General features: G+C 41.4%; 1 protein-coding gene across 4 annotated transcripts in view; it reads right to left on the bottom strand.

The window, feature by feature from the left end:
- The window catches only part of RBFOX1 (RNA binding protein, fox-1 homolog (C. elegans) 1), a 1,723,406-nt gene that overhangs the window by 903,904 nt on the left and 800,686 nt on the right, over positions 1-18,816 (bottom strand). The window contains exon 3 of one of the 4 annotated variants that reach the window (XM_011961360.1): positions 15,019-15,072. The exons of the other annotated variants lie outside the window; for them this stretch is intronic. Coding sequence (XP_011816750.1) covers positions 15,019-15,072 — 54 coding nt within the window. The remainder of the gene's footprint in view (positions 1-15,018; positions 15,073-18,816) is intronic. 4 annotated transcript variants of the gene reach the window in all.

Genomic DNA, 18,816 nt, shown 5'->3' with positions numbered 1-18,816 from the left:
ATCCAGAATTTACTAGAAAGCACCATCACCATTTTCTATTTAAAGCAATAGAACATCTTGAGTTGTCTTGACAGTAAGATAACTATTTACAATTTTTTTTTTTTTTTTTGACATGGAATCTGGCTCTGTTACCCAGGCTGGAGCATGCTGTGGCCACATCTCAGCTCACTGCAACCTCTGCCTCTCTGGTTCAAGTGATTCTCCCTGCCTCAGCCTCCACGAGTAGCAGGGATTACAGGTACCAACCGCCAAGCCTGGCAAATTTTTGTACTTTTAGTAGAGACGGGGTTTCGCCATGTTGGCCAGATTGATCTCGAACTCCTGACCTCAGCTGATCCACCCACCCTGGCCTCCCAAAGTGCTGGGATTACAGGCATGAACCACAGCGCCCAGCCAGTTAACTATTTACATTCTGGAACCTCCTCTTCGCCATTGCATTACTGTAAAATACAAGGTGTAGACAAAGATATGGAAACCCAGATAACAGACAACTCTACACTCTCTCCACCTTCGTTCATGGGGCCAGCTCACATCCATCCTTCAAGATTCAGACCAGATGCCACCTCTTCCAGGACACCGCTTCTCACACTGAGTTGTTCGGTGGAGCTCCAGCATGCTCTTTTCTGTAGCATCCTGTGATACCCTCAACCCCAGCCCGCAACACAGAGCCCTCTATTTGTCTGATTACCTGGCTAGGTCCCCAAAGGTAGGAATCTCCTATTACTAATCTTCCTATCTGCAACAACTGTAACAGTGACTGACATTTAACATTCAAAATTTGAACTGGTGGTAAATATTGAATGAATGAGCAAATGAATGAAAAAGGGAACAAGAATGATTTCCACTGACCCGTAAAAAATCAAGAATAGGGAGATTCAAAATCAAGGGAGGAAAACTGGTGGTGTATTCAAGGAAGAAAGGAGATACTATACTCCCTTATAAGAATTTCAGGTGGCAGCCGGGCACGGTGGCTCACTCCTCTAATACCAGCACTTTGGGAGGCTGAGAAAGCATGTGGATGACCTGAGACCAGGAGCTTGAGATTAGCATGGCCAGGATGGCGAAACCTCATCTCTATTACAAATACAAAAATTAGCCAGATGTGGTGGTGCACGCATATAATCCCAGCTACTTGGGAGGCTAAGGCAAGAGAATCACTTGAATCCAAGAGGTGGAGTTTGCAGTGAGCCAAGATCATGCCATTGCACTCCAACCTTGGTGACAGAGCAATACTTTGTCTGGAAAAAAAAAAAGAAAAGAAAAGAATTTCAGGTGGGCCAAGAGGTCAGTGAGGTAGAATGCTTAAGAAGGAACACAGGCCCCCTAATCATTTTGGGGCTGGGAGGGTCCTGGCTTTTATCAAATACAGGCTTCAAAAAATGACTATGACCCTCTGATGCTCAAGTCTCCCATCTGTAAAATGGAAATAATAGTATTCAACATATATGCCAATAATGAACATGAAATCAGAATAATGCACATAAGGTACTAAGCAAAGTATCTACAGGTTGAGAAGTTGTTAGGGATCATTGTTTTTTTTTTCCATGAATTCTAATGGTTGTCAGAACTATCCTCTGTAGCAGCAGCACTCACTCATTAATACTAATGCACGCCCTTTATGTGAATCACTCTGCTAGGCATTTTAAGGCACAGAGATCTAAGACTCAGCTATTGCTCTCAAAAGGCTTAACCAGGTTGGAGAGTCAGACCATACTCGCCCTTGCCACAGGTTCTTCTGGGTTCTTTTCCACCCTTCTCCCTTCCTTCAAGCCTGAGTCGCTGAAGAAAGCAGAGCTTGGATCTTTAAAAACACACCAGTGTGTAAGTGTGAATTAGCATGGGGTTGTCTAACCTCATACCTTATGAGCAGCTTCATCTGCCATAACTTAGATTGTGATGGGAAATAAAATGCAAGCACGGCGAAGAGCTCACTGTGCACGGCAAGACATGTTTTATCTCTAGCCACGAAGTGGAATTGCATTCCTGTTGTGAAACCCAGATTGATGCATGCGTTTTATTTATAACCCTTTCTCTGAAAGTTCCTCCAAGTTACAAGTTTGCAATGAAAGTTTGCAGTGGCTTTTAAAAGACCTGCTGGCATCTTCCCTGACAGCCAAATTCTTGCAAGTGACAAGAACAGACCACAGAAAGGCTGAGAGTCAACAGGCATTGAAGAATGTGCATGTCCGAGAAAGAATAATGGTGATAGAATGGAAAAGGCGGAAAGTGGGACTACTGAGCATTGGTACTCAGGGGAAACCTGCCATACCAGCATTTCAAACTGACTGTCATCCAACCATCCGTCCTTCTCCCTTCTTATATTGCCTTGACTTTGTACATGAGCTCCTTTTTTGCTTCCCTCTATCCTTTCTCAGTCTATCTCCCCCAATCGCTGCAGAAAAATCACTACAATCATTTCACTGGCAGTAGTCTCAGTTTGATGATCACTTGTCAAGTCTATACAACCATGCTGCCCTATTTGGTCATGTAGAAGGTATGTCAGCCAAGAATCATCCATCCCCAAACAGTAGAGGCAATCACATCAGAAACTAGAGCTGTGAAAAACAGAGTTTCCTCAAAGGGTTAAACCATATGACTTAGCAATTTCATTCCTAGGTATATACCCACAGAAATTGAAAACAGATACTCAGACAAGTGCATGTACCCTCATGTTCATAACAGCATCATTCACAATAGCTAGAAAATGGAAACAGCCCAAATGTCTATCAATGAATAAATAAATTGCTTCATTTGTAAGGTAGAATATTATTCAGCCATACAAATTGATGAAGTACTGCTACATGCTACGATGTGAATTCACCTTGAAAACATTATGGCGAAAGAAGTCAGATGAAAAAGACCATGTATTGTATGATTTATGTAAGATATCCTAAATGGGCACATCCATTGTGACAGACAGACCAGTGGTTACCAGGGGTTGGGGGGAGAGACGAATGAAAAGCACCTGCTTAATATACATGGGATTTCTTTTTGGGATAATGAAAACGTTTTGGAACTAGATAAATGTGGTAGCTGCACAACATTAATATACTATGTGCCACTGAATTGTTCACTTAAAAATAATTGACATCAATTATGTGGAATACACCTTGACGAAATTTTTTAAAATAAAACGATATCGAACACTAGACTAGTTTTCCAATTTGGGGACAAAACAGGTCAGCTAGCAAAACTTAGTAACAGGGAAGAGAGGAAAGCACCAGAGACCCAGGTCACAGCCCTGGTTAGACGTCAAGAGTCACCACATCTAAAACAGCTACAAGAGTAGAGGCCATGAGTGGACTTCTCGCCAAGTCCAGGACTGACTTCCAGCAAAGAGATCATGAACACGGGCAGAGGGACCTGGCAGTGAATCTCAGCACTACTGTTTCTTGATGGTGTAGTGGCTTGATACTTGAACATTTCTAAGAGGTCTTACCCACACTGGAAATAGGAATCTGTGTCATAGGGTTATCTTAAGAGTTCAGTGATAATAACCCTAAGACTCCCTTATAAGTCACTGTATATAACACATAATACAAATTCAGTAACTGGTAGCTTTAATTACCATCCAACCATTGTGCATGAAATGTGTGGTCCAAGCTGCCAAGGATGACAAAGGATGAAAAACAGCAACACTGTGGGTCAAAAGTAATGAACTTCTACATGGTCTCTTTGGAAGAACCAGTGGCCCATTTATCTGTGCTCATTCACAGGCCGTTTTCAGTAATAAGAAGTCTCTGACTTAGCATCCATTTGAGGCCCATAGATGGCTCTAAAAAAATCTCCTAAGAATGAGTGTGCATTGCAGTTTTTGGTTTTTGTTTTTGCTTGTTTTTTTTTGTTTTTGTTTTTTTGGAGACAGGGTCTTGCTCCGTCACTCAGGCTGGAGTATAGTGGTGTAATCATGGCTTGCTGCAGGCTCTAACTCCTGGGCTCAAACAATCTTCCTGCCTCAGCCTCCCAAGTAGCTGAGACTACAGGTGCATGCCACCATACCCAGTTAATTTTTAAAAAATTCTTTCTGTAGAGACAGGGTTTTGCTATCATTCCCATGCTGGTCTCAAACTCCTGGCCTTAACTGATTTTTCCTCCCCAGCCTCCCAAAATGCTGGGATTACAGGAGTGAGCCACTGTGTCTGGCCAATCACAGTTACCTTAATCATCCTATCTATCTATTAGGGACTCAAAAGATTATTTGATGATTAAGAGGATGTATTAGTTCATTTTCATGCTGCTATGAAGAAATATCTGAGACTGGATAATTTATAAAGAAAAAGAGGTTTAATGGACTCATAGTTCCACATGGCTGGGGAGGCCTCACAATCATGATGGAAGTTGAAGGAGAAGCAGAGTCACGTCTTACATGGCGGCAGGCAAGAGAGACTGTGTCCTTTATAAAACCATCAGATCTCAGGAGACTTATTCACTATCATGAGAACAGGATGGGAAAAATCAAGCCCCATGATTCAGTTACCTCCTATTGGGTGCCTCCCACAACATGGGGGGATTACGGGAGCTACAATTCAAAATGAGATTTGGGTGGGGACACAGCCAGAGGATGACTGAAAATACCAGATGACATCCCCTCTGCAGAACAGTCTCCCTGATATGGAGAGCTCTGTAAGGTGTGTCTTGAGGAAAGCACTCACGCTGTAGGTTACACTGGAATCAGAGGGCTGGATTCAAATGCTGGCTCTTCTGTAAATTATCAGCATGTCTTAATGAACAACTTTCTTTGAAATAATTTTTTATGCCTATTATACTATATACCTTTTGGTTTCTAAAGATTGCCTTTTGCAACTTAAACCCTACAGCCATGTTAAAGGATGTGTGCGTGTATTCACTGTAGACCAATATATTTATTCATTTAAGCAATAATTCAAACATGAGTGACTGCTGTGCTATGTACAAGGGACTACGCCATTTCCACTGGCGGACACAAAGTTAAATGAGGCAGGATTGCCAACCACAGGAGTGGAGACGATTTCTATACTGAAATAAACAGAATGTTAGGACACTCCAGTGTGCAAGGGTCAAATATATGATACAAACTGCTAGGGCCCACATGGAAAGTGATGGATCAATGAAACTGGAAGTCTATGGTGTCTGAATTCAGATAGCACTGATTCAAGTTGCTTATACAATGCTGTTAGTCATCTGTCTCTGTCGCTCATCTTTATTTTCCTCTGTGTCAGCTTGGTTCTCAGACAGGTGCCTTTCAAACCCTGGAGAGGTGACTACCAAAAATTTCAGACTTCATTCTACCAGTTCATCATGCCCAGAGAGAACCGAGTCTCTTTCCAAAGAATTCCATGTAAATTCCTGAGATTTAATCTCACCGGACTGACTTGGGACACATGCCCAGACACGGACCAGTCAGGGAGGCCAGGAGGATGCAACGGCATCAGTGGTCAGGCCTGGATCACACTCCCCCTTGTGAAGCTTGGGGCTTTTTCTACCTGATGACTCAGACTGAGGCTGGAAGAGACGACTTGTCTAGGGAAACACTAAGATGCTTTACCAGAAAAAGAGGGAAAAAAAAAGAACAGCCTGAAAAACAGCAGCTATTTATCACAAGTGCCAAGTGATACATGCTGTACTAGAGGTTAAATGAGAGTGCCATAGCAACTTTAGAAGAAAAAAGGGGAACTAGAGTTTAAATCTTACAACAACTTGTATTACTGCCATATTAATAACTACATAACAAACCTCAATGCCATTCACTCACTCATAAAACTCTCACTGGCATTCAATAATACGCTTTTTTTTTTTTTGGCCACTCATGTATCTGTATGTCAACTGAAGTTCATTTCATCTAAACTTGGTTTAAGTCCCCCTTGTGGGATGGGTGAGGTCAGCTCCATATGTCACGCCCATTTACAGACCATGATTCTCATAGTAATGAAAGACACACATGTGGGAGAATGCAACTACACACTTGCTTTTAAAGCCTCTGCTTACATCAAGTCTGCTAACATTTCGTTCGTCAAATTGTAACAGGACCAACGGCAGCATCCCTGTGGCAGAAAGCCATATGCCTGGTACTTTAGCCAGAGGAACGTAGGAAAGGGCTTCCATAGAGAGAGGGATGGAAAATCTGAAGCAATAATGCAATTACATCCTGATATCGAAGAGAGTTTGATTCCCATGGGAGACATATGAGAGCAGACACATGAAGTTTATCTACTAACTCACGGTCATTTAGCTTGAGGATGGCAGGCCTGGGTTTAAAACCAGGTCATCTCATTCTGAAGCCCAAAAGAGAGACACGGTAGATTTTTGGGCGATGGCCCAGGAATACAGTATGAGGTGAGCCTTCATGTAGGGCGTGGCATCTGCTCTCTGATAAGAGTTGCATTCACTGAGGGCTTCATGAATTCTTGAGTTATAGTTAATAAGATTTTTGTCAGAAACTTACAAGTTTCACGTAACAGAGATGTACTTAACACACACAATCTTCGTGTAGTCTGTTGAAAGTTAGTTTGTTTTTTCGTTTTGAGTCAGAGTTTGGCTCTGTCACCCAGGCTGGAGTGCAGTGGCGCGATCTCTCCTCACTGCAACCTCCGCCTCCTGGGTTCAAGTGATTCTCCTGCCTCAGCCTCCCGAGTAGCTGGGATTATAGGCACACACCACCATGCGCGGTTACTTTTTTGATTTTTAGTAAAGACAGGGTTTCATCATGCTGGCCAGGCTGGTCTCAAACTCCTGACCTCAAGTGATCTGCCTGCCTCGGGCTCACAAAGTGCTGAGATTACAGGCATGAGCCACTGCACCCAGCTGAAAGTTAATTTAAAACTGAATTATTTTTACCATGAGACACTAAAGAAGGGTGACACGTGCAGCTGACAGCTAAGCAAGATCCTCCTACATGGAAGAGGAGTTCTGGTTAAATGTGTTGGAAGCTATGACAGACTAAGGTGGTCAGAAGTATGTTACCTGGGTGTCTGATTCCACTTTAAAATCTCTGCAACAAAGTTCCTTGCATCCAATCAAGTGGACAGTGATGTATTACAGGCCCAGTCAAGGTATCAGCCTTTACTCGGCAGGTTGCAGGCTGCCATGTCAAAGGTTAAGACTTCAGTTCTACATCCACAGTCACCTAGATGTGAAGTCCAATTCGTTGATCTGCAAAACTTATGTCAAAGAGGCCAAGCACGGTGACTCATACCTGCCATCTTGGCACTTTGGGAGGCAGAGGCAGTGGAATCGCTTGAGCACAGGAGTATGAAACCATCCTGTGCAACTTAGTCAAGACTCCATCACTCCAAAAAATACAAAAAAAAAAAACAAAAAAAAACCCAGCTAGGCATGGTGGTACACACCTGTAGTCCCAACCATTTGGAGTTGGAGACTGCAGTGAGCTATGGTTGCATCACTGCAGTCCAGCCTGGGTAACAGAAAAAGACCCTGTTTCTAAAAAAAAAAAAAAAAAAAAAAAAAAAAAAAAAAAAAAAAAAAAAAAAAAAAAAATGTGAAGGTAAACTGGGGCCAGTCTGCAACAACAAAACCCCAGACTGACTTTCATCTAAGACTTTTTCAACAGGCAGGCAGACATGACACAATGATTGTTGATTGAATGATTGAGACAAGGTCTTACCCTGTAGCTCAAGTGGGAGTACAATAGCATGATCACAGCTCACTACAGTCTTGAACTCCAGGACGCAAGCAATCCTCACCTCAGTCTCCAAAATAGCTGGGATTACAAGTGAGCATCACCACACCTAGCTAATTAAAAACAAAAATTTTGTAGAGACGGGGTCTCCGCCTGTTGCACAGGCTGGTCTAGAACTCCTGGGCTCAAGCAATCCTTCTGCCTCAGCCTCCAAAAGTGCTGGGACTGGCATGAGCCATTGCTCCTGGGCAATTATTTTTAAATGGTACAATAGACAGAAAGAAACTCTTCTCCTCAAAGGATTTGCCAATCTTAATATTAAGACTCTTAATACAAAGATCTTCAAGTTTCTTATTTCTCAAGATAGTCCTTTCTTTCCTTCAGTGGAAGTACATTATTTCTTAAATTATACCCATTCGAATAGACTGAGGGTTGACAAATGTTGTGAGAATTAAGCTTTTCCCCCTAAAATAATTTAGAGCAAACTATTAGGTAGTTGGAATTAGAGAATGAGGTTTGGCTGCAAACAATAGAGCTTTGCTGGGGATCAGAGAGAAGAGTGGATAATGGTTAAGAGTGTGTGTTCTGGAGCTGAACAGGTCTAGGTTTGAATCCTGGCCCTGGTAAGGCAGAAGTAGGTAGCCTTGAGCAAGTCACTCACTGGCTTCAAGTTTACTCACTGGTAAAATGAGATTGATGACAGGAGGATTAAATGAGATACTGTATGGATAGAGACTGGCATAATGTCTGGCATAGGGAATGCTGGAGTGACAGTTTAAAAATATAATCTCCTTAACATCTTTTAATGGATTCCCACTGCGAATGTCAGTTGTTTGAACCAGAGCGACTCCATCTTGAATAGAGGTTGGGTAAAATAAGGCTGAGAACTACTGGGCTACATTCCCAGAAAGTTAGGCATTCTTAATTATAAAGCATTTGCATGCTAAACGGCAATCCTACCGGGGCCATGACAGTTTACAAATGCCACAGCAACACCGGGAAGTTACCCTATATGGTCTAAAAAGCTGAGAAACCCTCAGTTCCAGTCATTGCCTACTCCTTTCTGGGAAAACTTATGAATAATCCATTCCTTGTTAAGCGTATAATCAAGAAGTAATCATAAGGATAAGCAGGTGGGCAGCCATGCCACTGCTCTGCCTATGCAACAGCCATTCTTTGATTCCTGTATTTTCTTAATAAACTTGCTTTCATTTCACCCTATGGACTCGCTCCAAATTCTTTCCTGTGCAAGGTCCAAGAACCCACTCTTGGGGTCTGGATCGAGACTGCTTTCCAGAAACACTCAGAGGACATAACCCCAAAACTCTTGATGTGATGCTTCTATCCAACATCAACTCTACCCCACCGCTCCTCCAAGGTTCCAGCCTAAAGGACTCTTCACTTCCTCAGGTTTCCAAGACCTTCCACGTGCTGTTCCCTGTGCTTGCAGGAGACCTTCCCCCTTAGCCTGGTTATCCCCTACCTGTCATTCAGTTGTGTCCTTCAATGCCATTTGCTTGACTATCTCTGTGATTCACGTGTATCATGCTCATCAGTGTAACTTCTTTTCATAGCACATACCAAAGACTGTCATTATTGATTAATTTGATCAATGCCTGCCCCCCACTAGACTCTAAGCCCCGTGAAGCTAGAAGCCACATCTACCTTGTTCATCCATCTGCTTCTACCACCCAGTGTCAGGCTTGTGACCCAGAGAAATTGTTTACCGAATGAACGGATGGAAAACAATGTCACTGAATGTAGTGGAAACACTTAGAACATGATCAGGAGCTATGTCTTAATCCACTTTCTTGCTTTCAGTTTGAAGAGCAGACAAGGACATTTCTGACTCTCTTAGACGTCCTCCCTTCCCCACATTTTTCCCTCTGTATTATTACATCAAAAAAGAAAACAGTTATCATGTTGATCATGCAATGAGATCTCAGAATATTGGCTAGTTTGGGGTGGTGTTGTTGTTGTAGTTTTAAATAAGCTCCCTATGTGGGCTATTAAATAAAGTAGGGACAAATGAGAGAAATTATACATCTGCTTTTCACTCCAGGACAAGTTGTTACGTTTGTTTGAATCTAATTTCCCTTTGTGCAGATCACTGAACCGGCCCTCAGATATTGCCAGTACCGCAATGAGAGTGTTAGTAGCAAAGACTGGTTAATAGTTTGCTGGGTAACTTGAGGAAGGAAATGTAACCAGTCTGGGCCATTATCTCCTTTCATTACCTAACAAGGGGCTGGCTGAGCTCAGATGGAAGCCTGGGGTTGGGGGTATCAACAGCGCTTCCTCCCTTCACTCATTCCTCAGGAATCCTCCCCATCTCTGCAGGTGCCTGCCGCCATTGGCATGCCCAGGAGGTTTGATTTTGTAACTAGGGACAGAGGGAGAAGATTTTGATAGGGTGAGAGAGTCTGGGACTTGGAAAGGTGATAAGGAAATTCAAAATGAAAAGGAATTGCATCCACCCCCTACTCAGTTTCTCAGATTGATTTTGAGCCACCTGTGGAGAGAAAGGTTTAGATGCAGAAGATGAAAGAGAGACTTACTGAGATTCAGCACCAGCAAAGCTACTTTAGGGACCAGGTGACAGATCACAGCACAGGGCTGGGGAGACAATCTTTGGCCCTGTCTCTGAAGAAAACCTAAGAAGGATCTGGGGTCCCCAAACTACAGCCATGAAAGCATTCAGAGGTGGCACCTGGGAACTCATACCAGAGTTCTCAAGATGGGAATTGCAACAACAGGGAAGCTTCTGAAGGCAGTTACATGGATGTGGTCAACCAAAGGCTAGAAACAAAGACGGTTGTTTCATGCAATATGGCTGTTTTGAGGACTGCCTGAAAGAACTAGAATACTATCTGGGGAACCGTAGAAGCTTACATTTTAGAAATTAGCCAATGATCCTTCCTATAATCACAATTTTGGTGTAGAAAGTCACTATGGCCTGATATTTAGTCATACAAAGATAAGACCTGAAAAGTTAGGTTGTACTTTTTTTTTTTTTTAAATGAGAGTGAAAATATATTCATGGTTTTCTTCATATATGTCAGCGTTGTTTGACTGGTTGCCATGACAGTAGCTCTCTTGTGAAATAAAGTTTTATTTTTAAATCAACAAAAAAGAGAGATGTAGGGCATTTAAAAATCTTCCTTTACTTTCCTACTCTCCCAGTCCCCAAAGAAAGACAGCAATGACCTCTAGAAACATCGTCACTCTGACATGATGGACCAAGGACTCAGGGGCTTCCCATCATTTCTAAGTGCTCCATCTTCTATGGTACTGCTAGATGCAAAACCTAATGGAGTAAAACAGGAGGTCCACAAGGAAAATGTCGCTTATGAGCACAAATGAGGTGCCAGCCTCTAACAATCCAGGTTGCATGAGGCCACACTTGCCCTAAAAGATTTACACCACATGTAGGCATTAAAAACTGAACCAAGTCTGAGCGCGATGGCTCATGCCTGTAATCCCAGCACTCTGGGAGGTCGAGGCAGCTGGATCACTTAAAGTCAAGAGTTTGAGACCAGTCTGGGCAACATGGTAAAACCCTGTCTCTACTAAAAATACAACAACAACAACAAAATCAGCTGAGTGTGGTGTCATGTGCCTGTAATCCCAGCTACTCAGTAGGCTACGGCAGGAGAATCGCTTGAATCCTACAGGTGGAGGTTGCAAGGAGCCAAGATTGGGCCACTGTACTGCAGCATGGGTGACAAGACTAAGACTCCATCTCAAAAAAAATAAGAAATAAGAAACTGAACCAAAAGTTTGCAGTGCTAACTGGCACTTTGCATTCTATGTTTTCTTTCTCAGGTTCTGCTAGTAGACTATCCTAGCTTGGTCTAAAGGGAGAGACTTTCATTTTAAATGAATTTCTAAACAAAACAGGAAATGTGAGGAGCTTAATATTCACAGATATTCATTCTAACCGGGGGACAAATAAAGAATCCTATGGGGCCTGTACTTGAAAATCATTCATAATTTAAAATGATTTTGCTTTGGTAATGAGTTTCTCATAAAGGCTCCATCATATAGAGACCGATAAAACAACTTTATATGGTGATCCATGAAACCAGCCAACACTCTTTTACGGCACTATGTATCTGGAGAAATGGCATGGCCACCTCTGTTCATGCTGAGGAGAAACAACATCTATAGGAAATTCCAGTCTGCAACTTATTTCAGTATTTTTTTCTGTGCCTTGTATTTTATATTTATTTGTATTTTGAAATGGAGTTTCACTCTTGTTGCCCAGGCTAGAGCGCAATGGTATGATCTCAGCTCACTGCAACCTCTGCCTCCCAGGTTCAAGCAATTCTCCTGCCTCAGCCTCCCAAGCAGTTGGGATTATAGCCATGTGCTACCACGCTCAGCTAATTTTTATATTTTTCAAGAGACAGGATTTCACCGTGTTGGCCAGGCTGGTCTTAAACTCCTGACTTCAGATGATTCACCTGCATTAGCCTCCCAAAGTGCTAGTATTACAGGCCTGAGCCACCGTGCCTGGCCTCCTGTGCCTTTTCAATGCTAGCACCCAGGTTGCTAATCTTCCCCATGCTAGAAAAAAAACAAAACAAAACAGAAGTACCTTATTAATTTTGGTCCGAGGACTAGCTACATAATCACTTAAACATCTGTCTCCTAAACCAAACAGGAATTTTAGAATATTCATAGAGAAAAAATATATTGTATAATAACCAACAAAAGATTAAAATATTGAATGTTATGTGGCTAAAACCTAATCACATTTAATAGAAGTCATCCTACCCCATAATATTTTAAATCTTGTCCAGTATTACTGGGTTCAATTCTATTTTACAAAGCTGAGAGAGAATTCTATTTCTCTTTTGTTCTCTTTTACTCAATTTACTGGCATTCTTGGTCTTTCCCTGCCTATGTTAATTCCTGCAAAACCAGGTCTCTTCAATTCTTTTCCAAACTCTCATATTACTTAATTTTTCCTTCAGAACTGGAGACCTCAGAAGTTACTCAGCAAAATCTGTTTTTCCATCAAGGTATATCAAGTACCCAGGTGTTTCTTGCGGTATTTTATCATCATCACTTTTTCTGCGTGTGTTCTGTAACTATTTCCAGAAATTGTGTAAATCCGTTCTGGAATAGCGTTTAGTGAATTATCTGGTAGGTGCATGGCTGGAAGCCAACAGAACCTTGACACAGTTTGGCTCCATCTCCACCCAAATCTCCTCTCGAACTACAATCCCCACACGTTGAGGGAGGGAGGTGATTGGATCATGGCCACGTTTCCCCCCACACTGTCCTCGCGATATTGAGTGAGTTCTCGTGAGATCTGATGGTTTTATGAGGCAGTCATCTCTGCTCCTGCTCAGCTCTGTCTCTTGCTGCCTTGTGAAGGTGCTTATTTCCCTTTTGCCTTCCACCATGATTTTAAATTTTCAGAGGATTTCTCAGCAATGTGGAACTGTGAGTCAATTAAACCTCTTTCCTTTATAAAAATACCCAGTCTCAACGAAGTTCTTTATAGCAGTGTGAAACTGAGTAATACAAACCTGTAACTGCCTAACTTAAGGGGAAAAAAAGAGGTTTTCGGAGGGGGATATGGGGACATTCACAGAATCAAGACTCATGAACGGTGCCATGAATGCAAAATTAGATACCTTTGTGTATCTAATTAGATACATCTTTTTAGTCATCCTTCTAAAGAGTCCAAGTCCCAGGAAAGAGCACCATTGTCCACGCTTAGCTTCTGTGCCTACCTCTTCACCACCTGGACAGGTAGAGGAAGAAATGCACAGAAGCCTCCTGTATGGCCCTCAGGGGTCTCACTGAACCTTTCAGAAACCTTGACTGACAGACCCATTTGAATCACAAAATGTGGTAAAAAGTGAATTTCTCCCAGAAAAACAGGGATGGACATTTTCTCGATAGCTAACAAAACAATCCACTCCAAGTTGCACACACAAGCCAATGAGAGAGTAATCCCTATCCCTGTCCATAAAAGGCACATTTGTTGGTAATTGTTGACAAGAAAAGATAGATACCCGTTTCCTTCCTGAGACCCCATCAGACCAGAGCATTGTCTACTTATTAACAGAAAAGAGGGGGAGGAAAAAAAAGAGATGAGAATTTTCTGAGAGAGACACGCAGGAGAACAAGCTCTAGATGTCTGATCATATCAAGCTCAACTCAGTACAAGCAGGTAGGCTCATCTTGGTGGTGTTTATTCATTTGTACAAAAGCAACTCTCTCCAATTTCATAACTTCCAGAAAGGCACTGGGCTGGTGAATTACACTTGGTACAACAGCACTCTTCCAGAGAACTGAAATGAGATTTTTGGCAGCTAAAGTGTTTTTTAAAATCCACTGCTTTCTATGATTGCCCCCATCTCATAAATGACTCTGTCGCTGAGAAAAGACCAATTCAGAGACAATGAAAAACTCCTTTTCTGCAGCTCCACAAATCTCACCTGAACTCCTCAGACTTCAGTTGGTTCTGTGCTGTGTTCCTGTGGACTTCTGATGGGGTAGCAATTCTGTACCAAGGGTACGGCACTTTTGCCTCAAGGCTTGATATGCAATAGGATACAGTCTCGGGTGCACAGAAATTTATTCCACACTGCCTCCTGGGGTGAATGACAGCTCTTCCATGTAGATGAGGAAGATAATATTTTGATATCTCATGTACCCCATAAATCAATACATCTATGTGTATACCCACAGAAATTTTAAAAAACAATTCTTTTAAAATGTACATTTAGAAAGTGTCTGGCAGTGGCTGGTGCTTAGAGGCAATCCCTATTAGTTTATTTCTTCCCTCTGACAAAAGAAAAACTTCAGCCAAATTAAACTCAAAAAAATTTAATTGAGCGATGAACGATTCATGATAAGGCAGCCCCCAGAATCACACGAGATTCACAGACTCGGGCATAGTCACGTGATGAAAGAAGATTTACAGACAGATACAGGCTGACATAGAGAAATCAGCAGGGAGGTACACCAACAGCTGGACTGGTGACAGCTTGGCATTTGCCTTTGTTGAACACCTAGCAGTCTATGAGTGGCTGAAGTATGGCGGCTGGGATTGGCCAAAACTCAGCTATTGTTACAGGCACATACTCCCAAGTCAGGTTTTCAATCTTGTCTATTAAGCTAGGTTACAGTTCATCCACAAGGACTCAAATATAGAAGTAGAGTCCTTCTCAGGACATATTTAGTTTGTGTTAACACCTTTCTTTGGGATTATCTGATATTGTTCCCTACTAAAGGTGTTACAGTAAGTATTCCCTTGGTAAGAGATAGTGATTTTCTATGAATTAGAGATACTGTATCTTACGACTGGGAGAACACACAGAGTTAAAGCCCAGACCCAGAGAGAACCAAGTATTGGTGTGTGGAGAAAAGAATAGTGTTACCTGGGGCCAGAGGTCGGAGGAAGCATTACTCTTCACTATATACCATTTTTCTGCCTGGTAAGATAAGATTCATATGAATCTATTATCTATTCAAAATTTGAATGAAAATCACCACCACCAACACCCTGAGATGATAAATTTGGCAGTTATTCCCCATCAGAAAATATTTGTTGAGTATGCAAACCTGTCCCTCTTAAGAATCTCAGAGAATAATGGTGCTGTTTTATTTTCCATCTGAGAGTTATTCACTGGGGAAGCAAGGGGTGAGGTCCTTGGGATGCAGTTTATTCACTGGAAGAAAAGGAATTCTACTTCCATAATGCTTAAGCAATACTTTAGGCACTGAAGGGAGTGACAAGTGTGCTTCAGTGAAGTAGGCATAATCAGATTGGAATGAGTGGTGGGGTGGTATTAGAAAGGCAGGACAGAAAAAGGTAAGAGGTAATTCCAAAGCGATGGGGCGTCAGTAGAATATAAAGGCTACATGCTGGAAGCTAGTGCATACTTCAATAGAACTATATATACACACACACATATATAGGGTATAATATGCATATTATATATAGTCCTATGCATATTATACCCTATATATATATCTAGCTCTATTGAGTATCATAGTATGTAGTTCTATTGTATATGATAGTGCATATATATACACACATATGGTATAATATACATTATATCTAGTTCTATGCATATATATACAGGGTAAAATATGCATATATATATCTTGATATCTCACATACCCTATAAATCAATACATGTATGTATAATATACATATATGTACATACATATGTACATATATACATAGTATATACATATACATGCATATTATACACTGTATATATACTACCATATATATTCAATAGAACTAGATATATATACTATCATATATGTTATATATAGTTCTATGCATATACCCTGTAAATATATACTATCATATATATTCAACACAACTAGATATATATACTAACATACATATTCAGTAGAACCATATAATAAGCATCTTTTTTTGAGATGGAGTCTCGCTGTCACCAGGCTGGAGTGCAGTGGTACAATCTTGGCTCACAACAACCTCTGCCTCCTGGATTCAAGTGATTTTCCTGCCCCAGCCTCCTCAGTAGCTGGGATTACAAGTGCCCGCCACCACGCCCAGCTTACTCTTTTATTTTTAGCTGAGATAGGCTTTCACCATGCTGGCCAAGCTGGTCTCAATCTCCTGACCTCATGATCTGCCTGACTTGGCCTCCCAAAGTGCTGGGATTACAGGTGTGAGCCATTGCACCCGGCCATAATATGCATCTTAATACCATACGACAAGCAAAGTCCCATTAGTGAGTGCAGAACTCAGGACTCCAGCCCTGTGTGCTACTACTCCAACATTCCTCCAGCATTTCCCATCCAGGTGAGTGGCACCATCAGTCAAACAACCCTAAATGCAGAAATCATCTTGGACTCACTCATCCTTATCCCAAAATTCCCATTATCCATCTATTGCCAAGTTCTCTTCATTGTATGCCCTAGATCTCTTGAATCCGCCATTTACTTCCCACCATCTCCCTCAATACCTTAGCTTAAGATGGCATCAGCTGTTATTTGAACTACTGGAACAGACTCCTATCTGGTCTCCCTGTCCAATCTCCAATCTGTTTCTCACAGTGTAACCAGCATTTTCTTAAAAGGAAAGAAAGAGGCCAGGCACGGTGGCTCACACCTGTAATCCCAGCACTTTGGGAGGCTGAAGCAGGCAGATTACTTGAGGTCATGAGTTCAAGACCAGACTGGCCATCCTGGTGAAACCCCATCTCTACTAAAAATACAAAAATTAGCTAGGCGTGGTGACACATGCCTGTAATCCCAGCTACTTAAGAGGCTGAGGCAGGAGAATCACTTGAACCCACGAGGCGGAGATTACAGTGAGCCGAGATCATGCTACTGCACTCCAGTCCGGGTAACAGAGCAAGACTTTTTTTTTTTTTTTAAAGACAAGAGAGAGAGAGAGAGATATGAAAGAAAGAAAAAATAGAAAAAGGGAGAAAAAACAGAAAGATGCTCTTCTGGTAATACATGTATGACAATCTTATCTCATTAATATAAATGTTATCATTTTAGCACATATAATACAAATCTGTTACTGCATGTAGGTAAAAGACATGTTTTAAAAAACCAATAATGTGATAAAATTTGCTGGGAACTAGTTCAGGCTCCTTAAAATCCATTTTTCCCCAAAGACTATCCATGTAAGGTGAACTCATTCAAATGATTTTATTTACTGGTCAGAATAGGCCCCACAAAGGTATCTTCTAACATTTGTTAGCTCCAGTTAGCATATGAATTTGAAAAAGATGCAAATGTATTACAATCTTTCTGTTTTTTCCTTATTACAGACCAGTTTCTCATTCCATCTTTCAAAACACTATAGTTTTTTTGGATGATATTAAATATTCAACATCATCAGATTAATACAAAGCTTTATAATGACTTTCGGGAAGGAAAAGTACTTCATAAAAATCTCTAAAACAAATACTGGCTCTAGAACAACATCCAATTAATTAATTCGCTAATTATTCTCTTATATTGTGACCTGTGGCAATTCTATAGTAATTTCTATTCTAACTAATTGCACTCTAAATCATCTAAATATTCAGACTGGTTCTTGGATGCATCATCTTTGTGAACCATATACTTCTCCAAGCTGCTGGATGATGTCTTGTAGAGTTGTAACTCGGAAATATGAGTATGAATACCCACGATTTTCCCCCTCCTCAACTCACACAAGGTAACTCCTCCTGTTCCAGGTTGGCTTTTGGAATTCCATGGCTTAGAACTAAAGCAATCCGTTAAGATAGAACAGGAAAAGTCAAGGCCAGTGATTTGTGTTGGCAAGAGCCAAGTTTCACTATAAGGAGAAAGGGGAAGATAGATGCTGAGGTCAACAGGGCAGTGAAGATGTGAAAGTCTTCACATGGCTCGGGTGTTACACTTCAGACTTTACAGTGGAGGGAAAAATCTTGAAGGCGGGTACATTGTGAGGAATGCAGAGAGTGGACAAGACGGTAAGGAAAGTTTCAGATGTTTTTAGCATTCATTAATAATAGACTTCCCTCCTTGTAGACATCCTGGAAGAGATACCAGGAATAATTTGATTTGCTCTTGATTGTCTGATGATCTGTATTTCTTTGAATGCGATCTTAAGTGAGAATGTTTTTAACTTTTATTTTAGGCTCAGGGGTGCATGTACAGGTTTGTTATATAGGCAAACTCATGTTATAAGGATTGTACAGATTATCTCACCACCGAGGTACTAAGCCCAGTACCCAATAGTTATTTTTTTCTGCTCTTCTCCCTCCTACCTTCTACCCTCCAGGAGACCCCAATGTCTGCTGTTTACCTCTGTGTGTCCAGGTGTTCAAATCACTGAACTCCCACTTATAAGCGAGAACACACAATATTTGGTTTTTTGTTCCTCTGATGGTTTGCTAAGGAAAATGGCTTCAAGCTCCATCCGTGTTCCTGCACGAGACAGGATCTCATTTTTTTATGGCTGCATAGTATTCCATGGTATAGATGTACCACATTTTCTTTATCTGATCTGTCACTGCTGAGCCTTTAGGTTGATTGCATGTCTTTGCTATTGTGATTAACGCTGCCGTCAACATTCACAGTCTTTATGGTAGAATAATGTATATTCCTCTGGGTATAAACCCAGTAATGGGATTGGTCGGTGAAATGGTAGTTCTGTTTTTAGATCTTTGATGAATTGCCTTTCACGATCCCTTTCCCAACGAACTAATCTA

This window comes from Colobus angolensis, unplaced genomic scaffold (genome assembly GCF_000951035.1).
Source record: "Colobus angolensis palliatus isolate OR3802 unplaced genomic scaffold, Cang.pa_1.0 Scaffold55, whole genome shotgun sequence".
Lineage (NCBI taxonomy): Eukaryota > Metazoa > Chordata > Mammalia > Primates > Cercopithecidae > Colobus > Colobus angolensis.
Note: the sequence above shows the minus strand (reverse complement) of the source record. Positions and strands in the feature narration are given on the sequence as shown.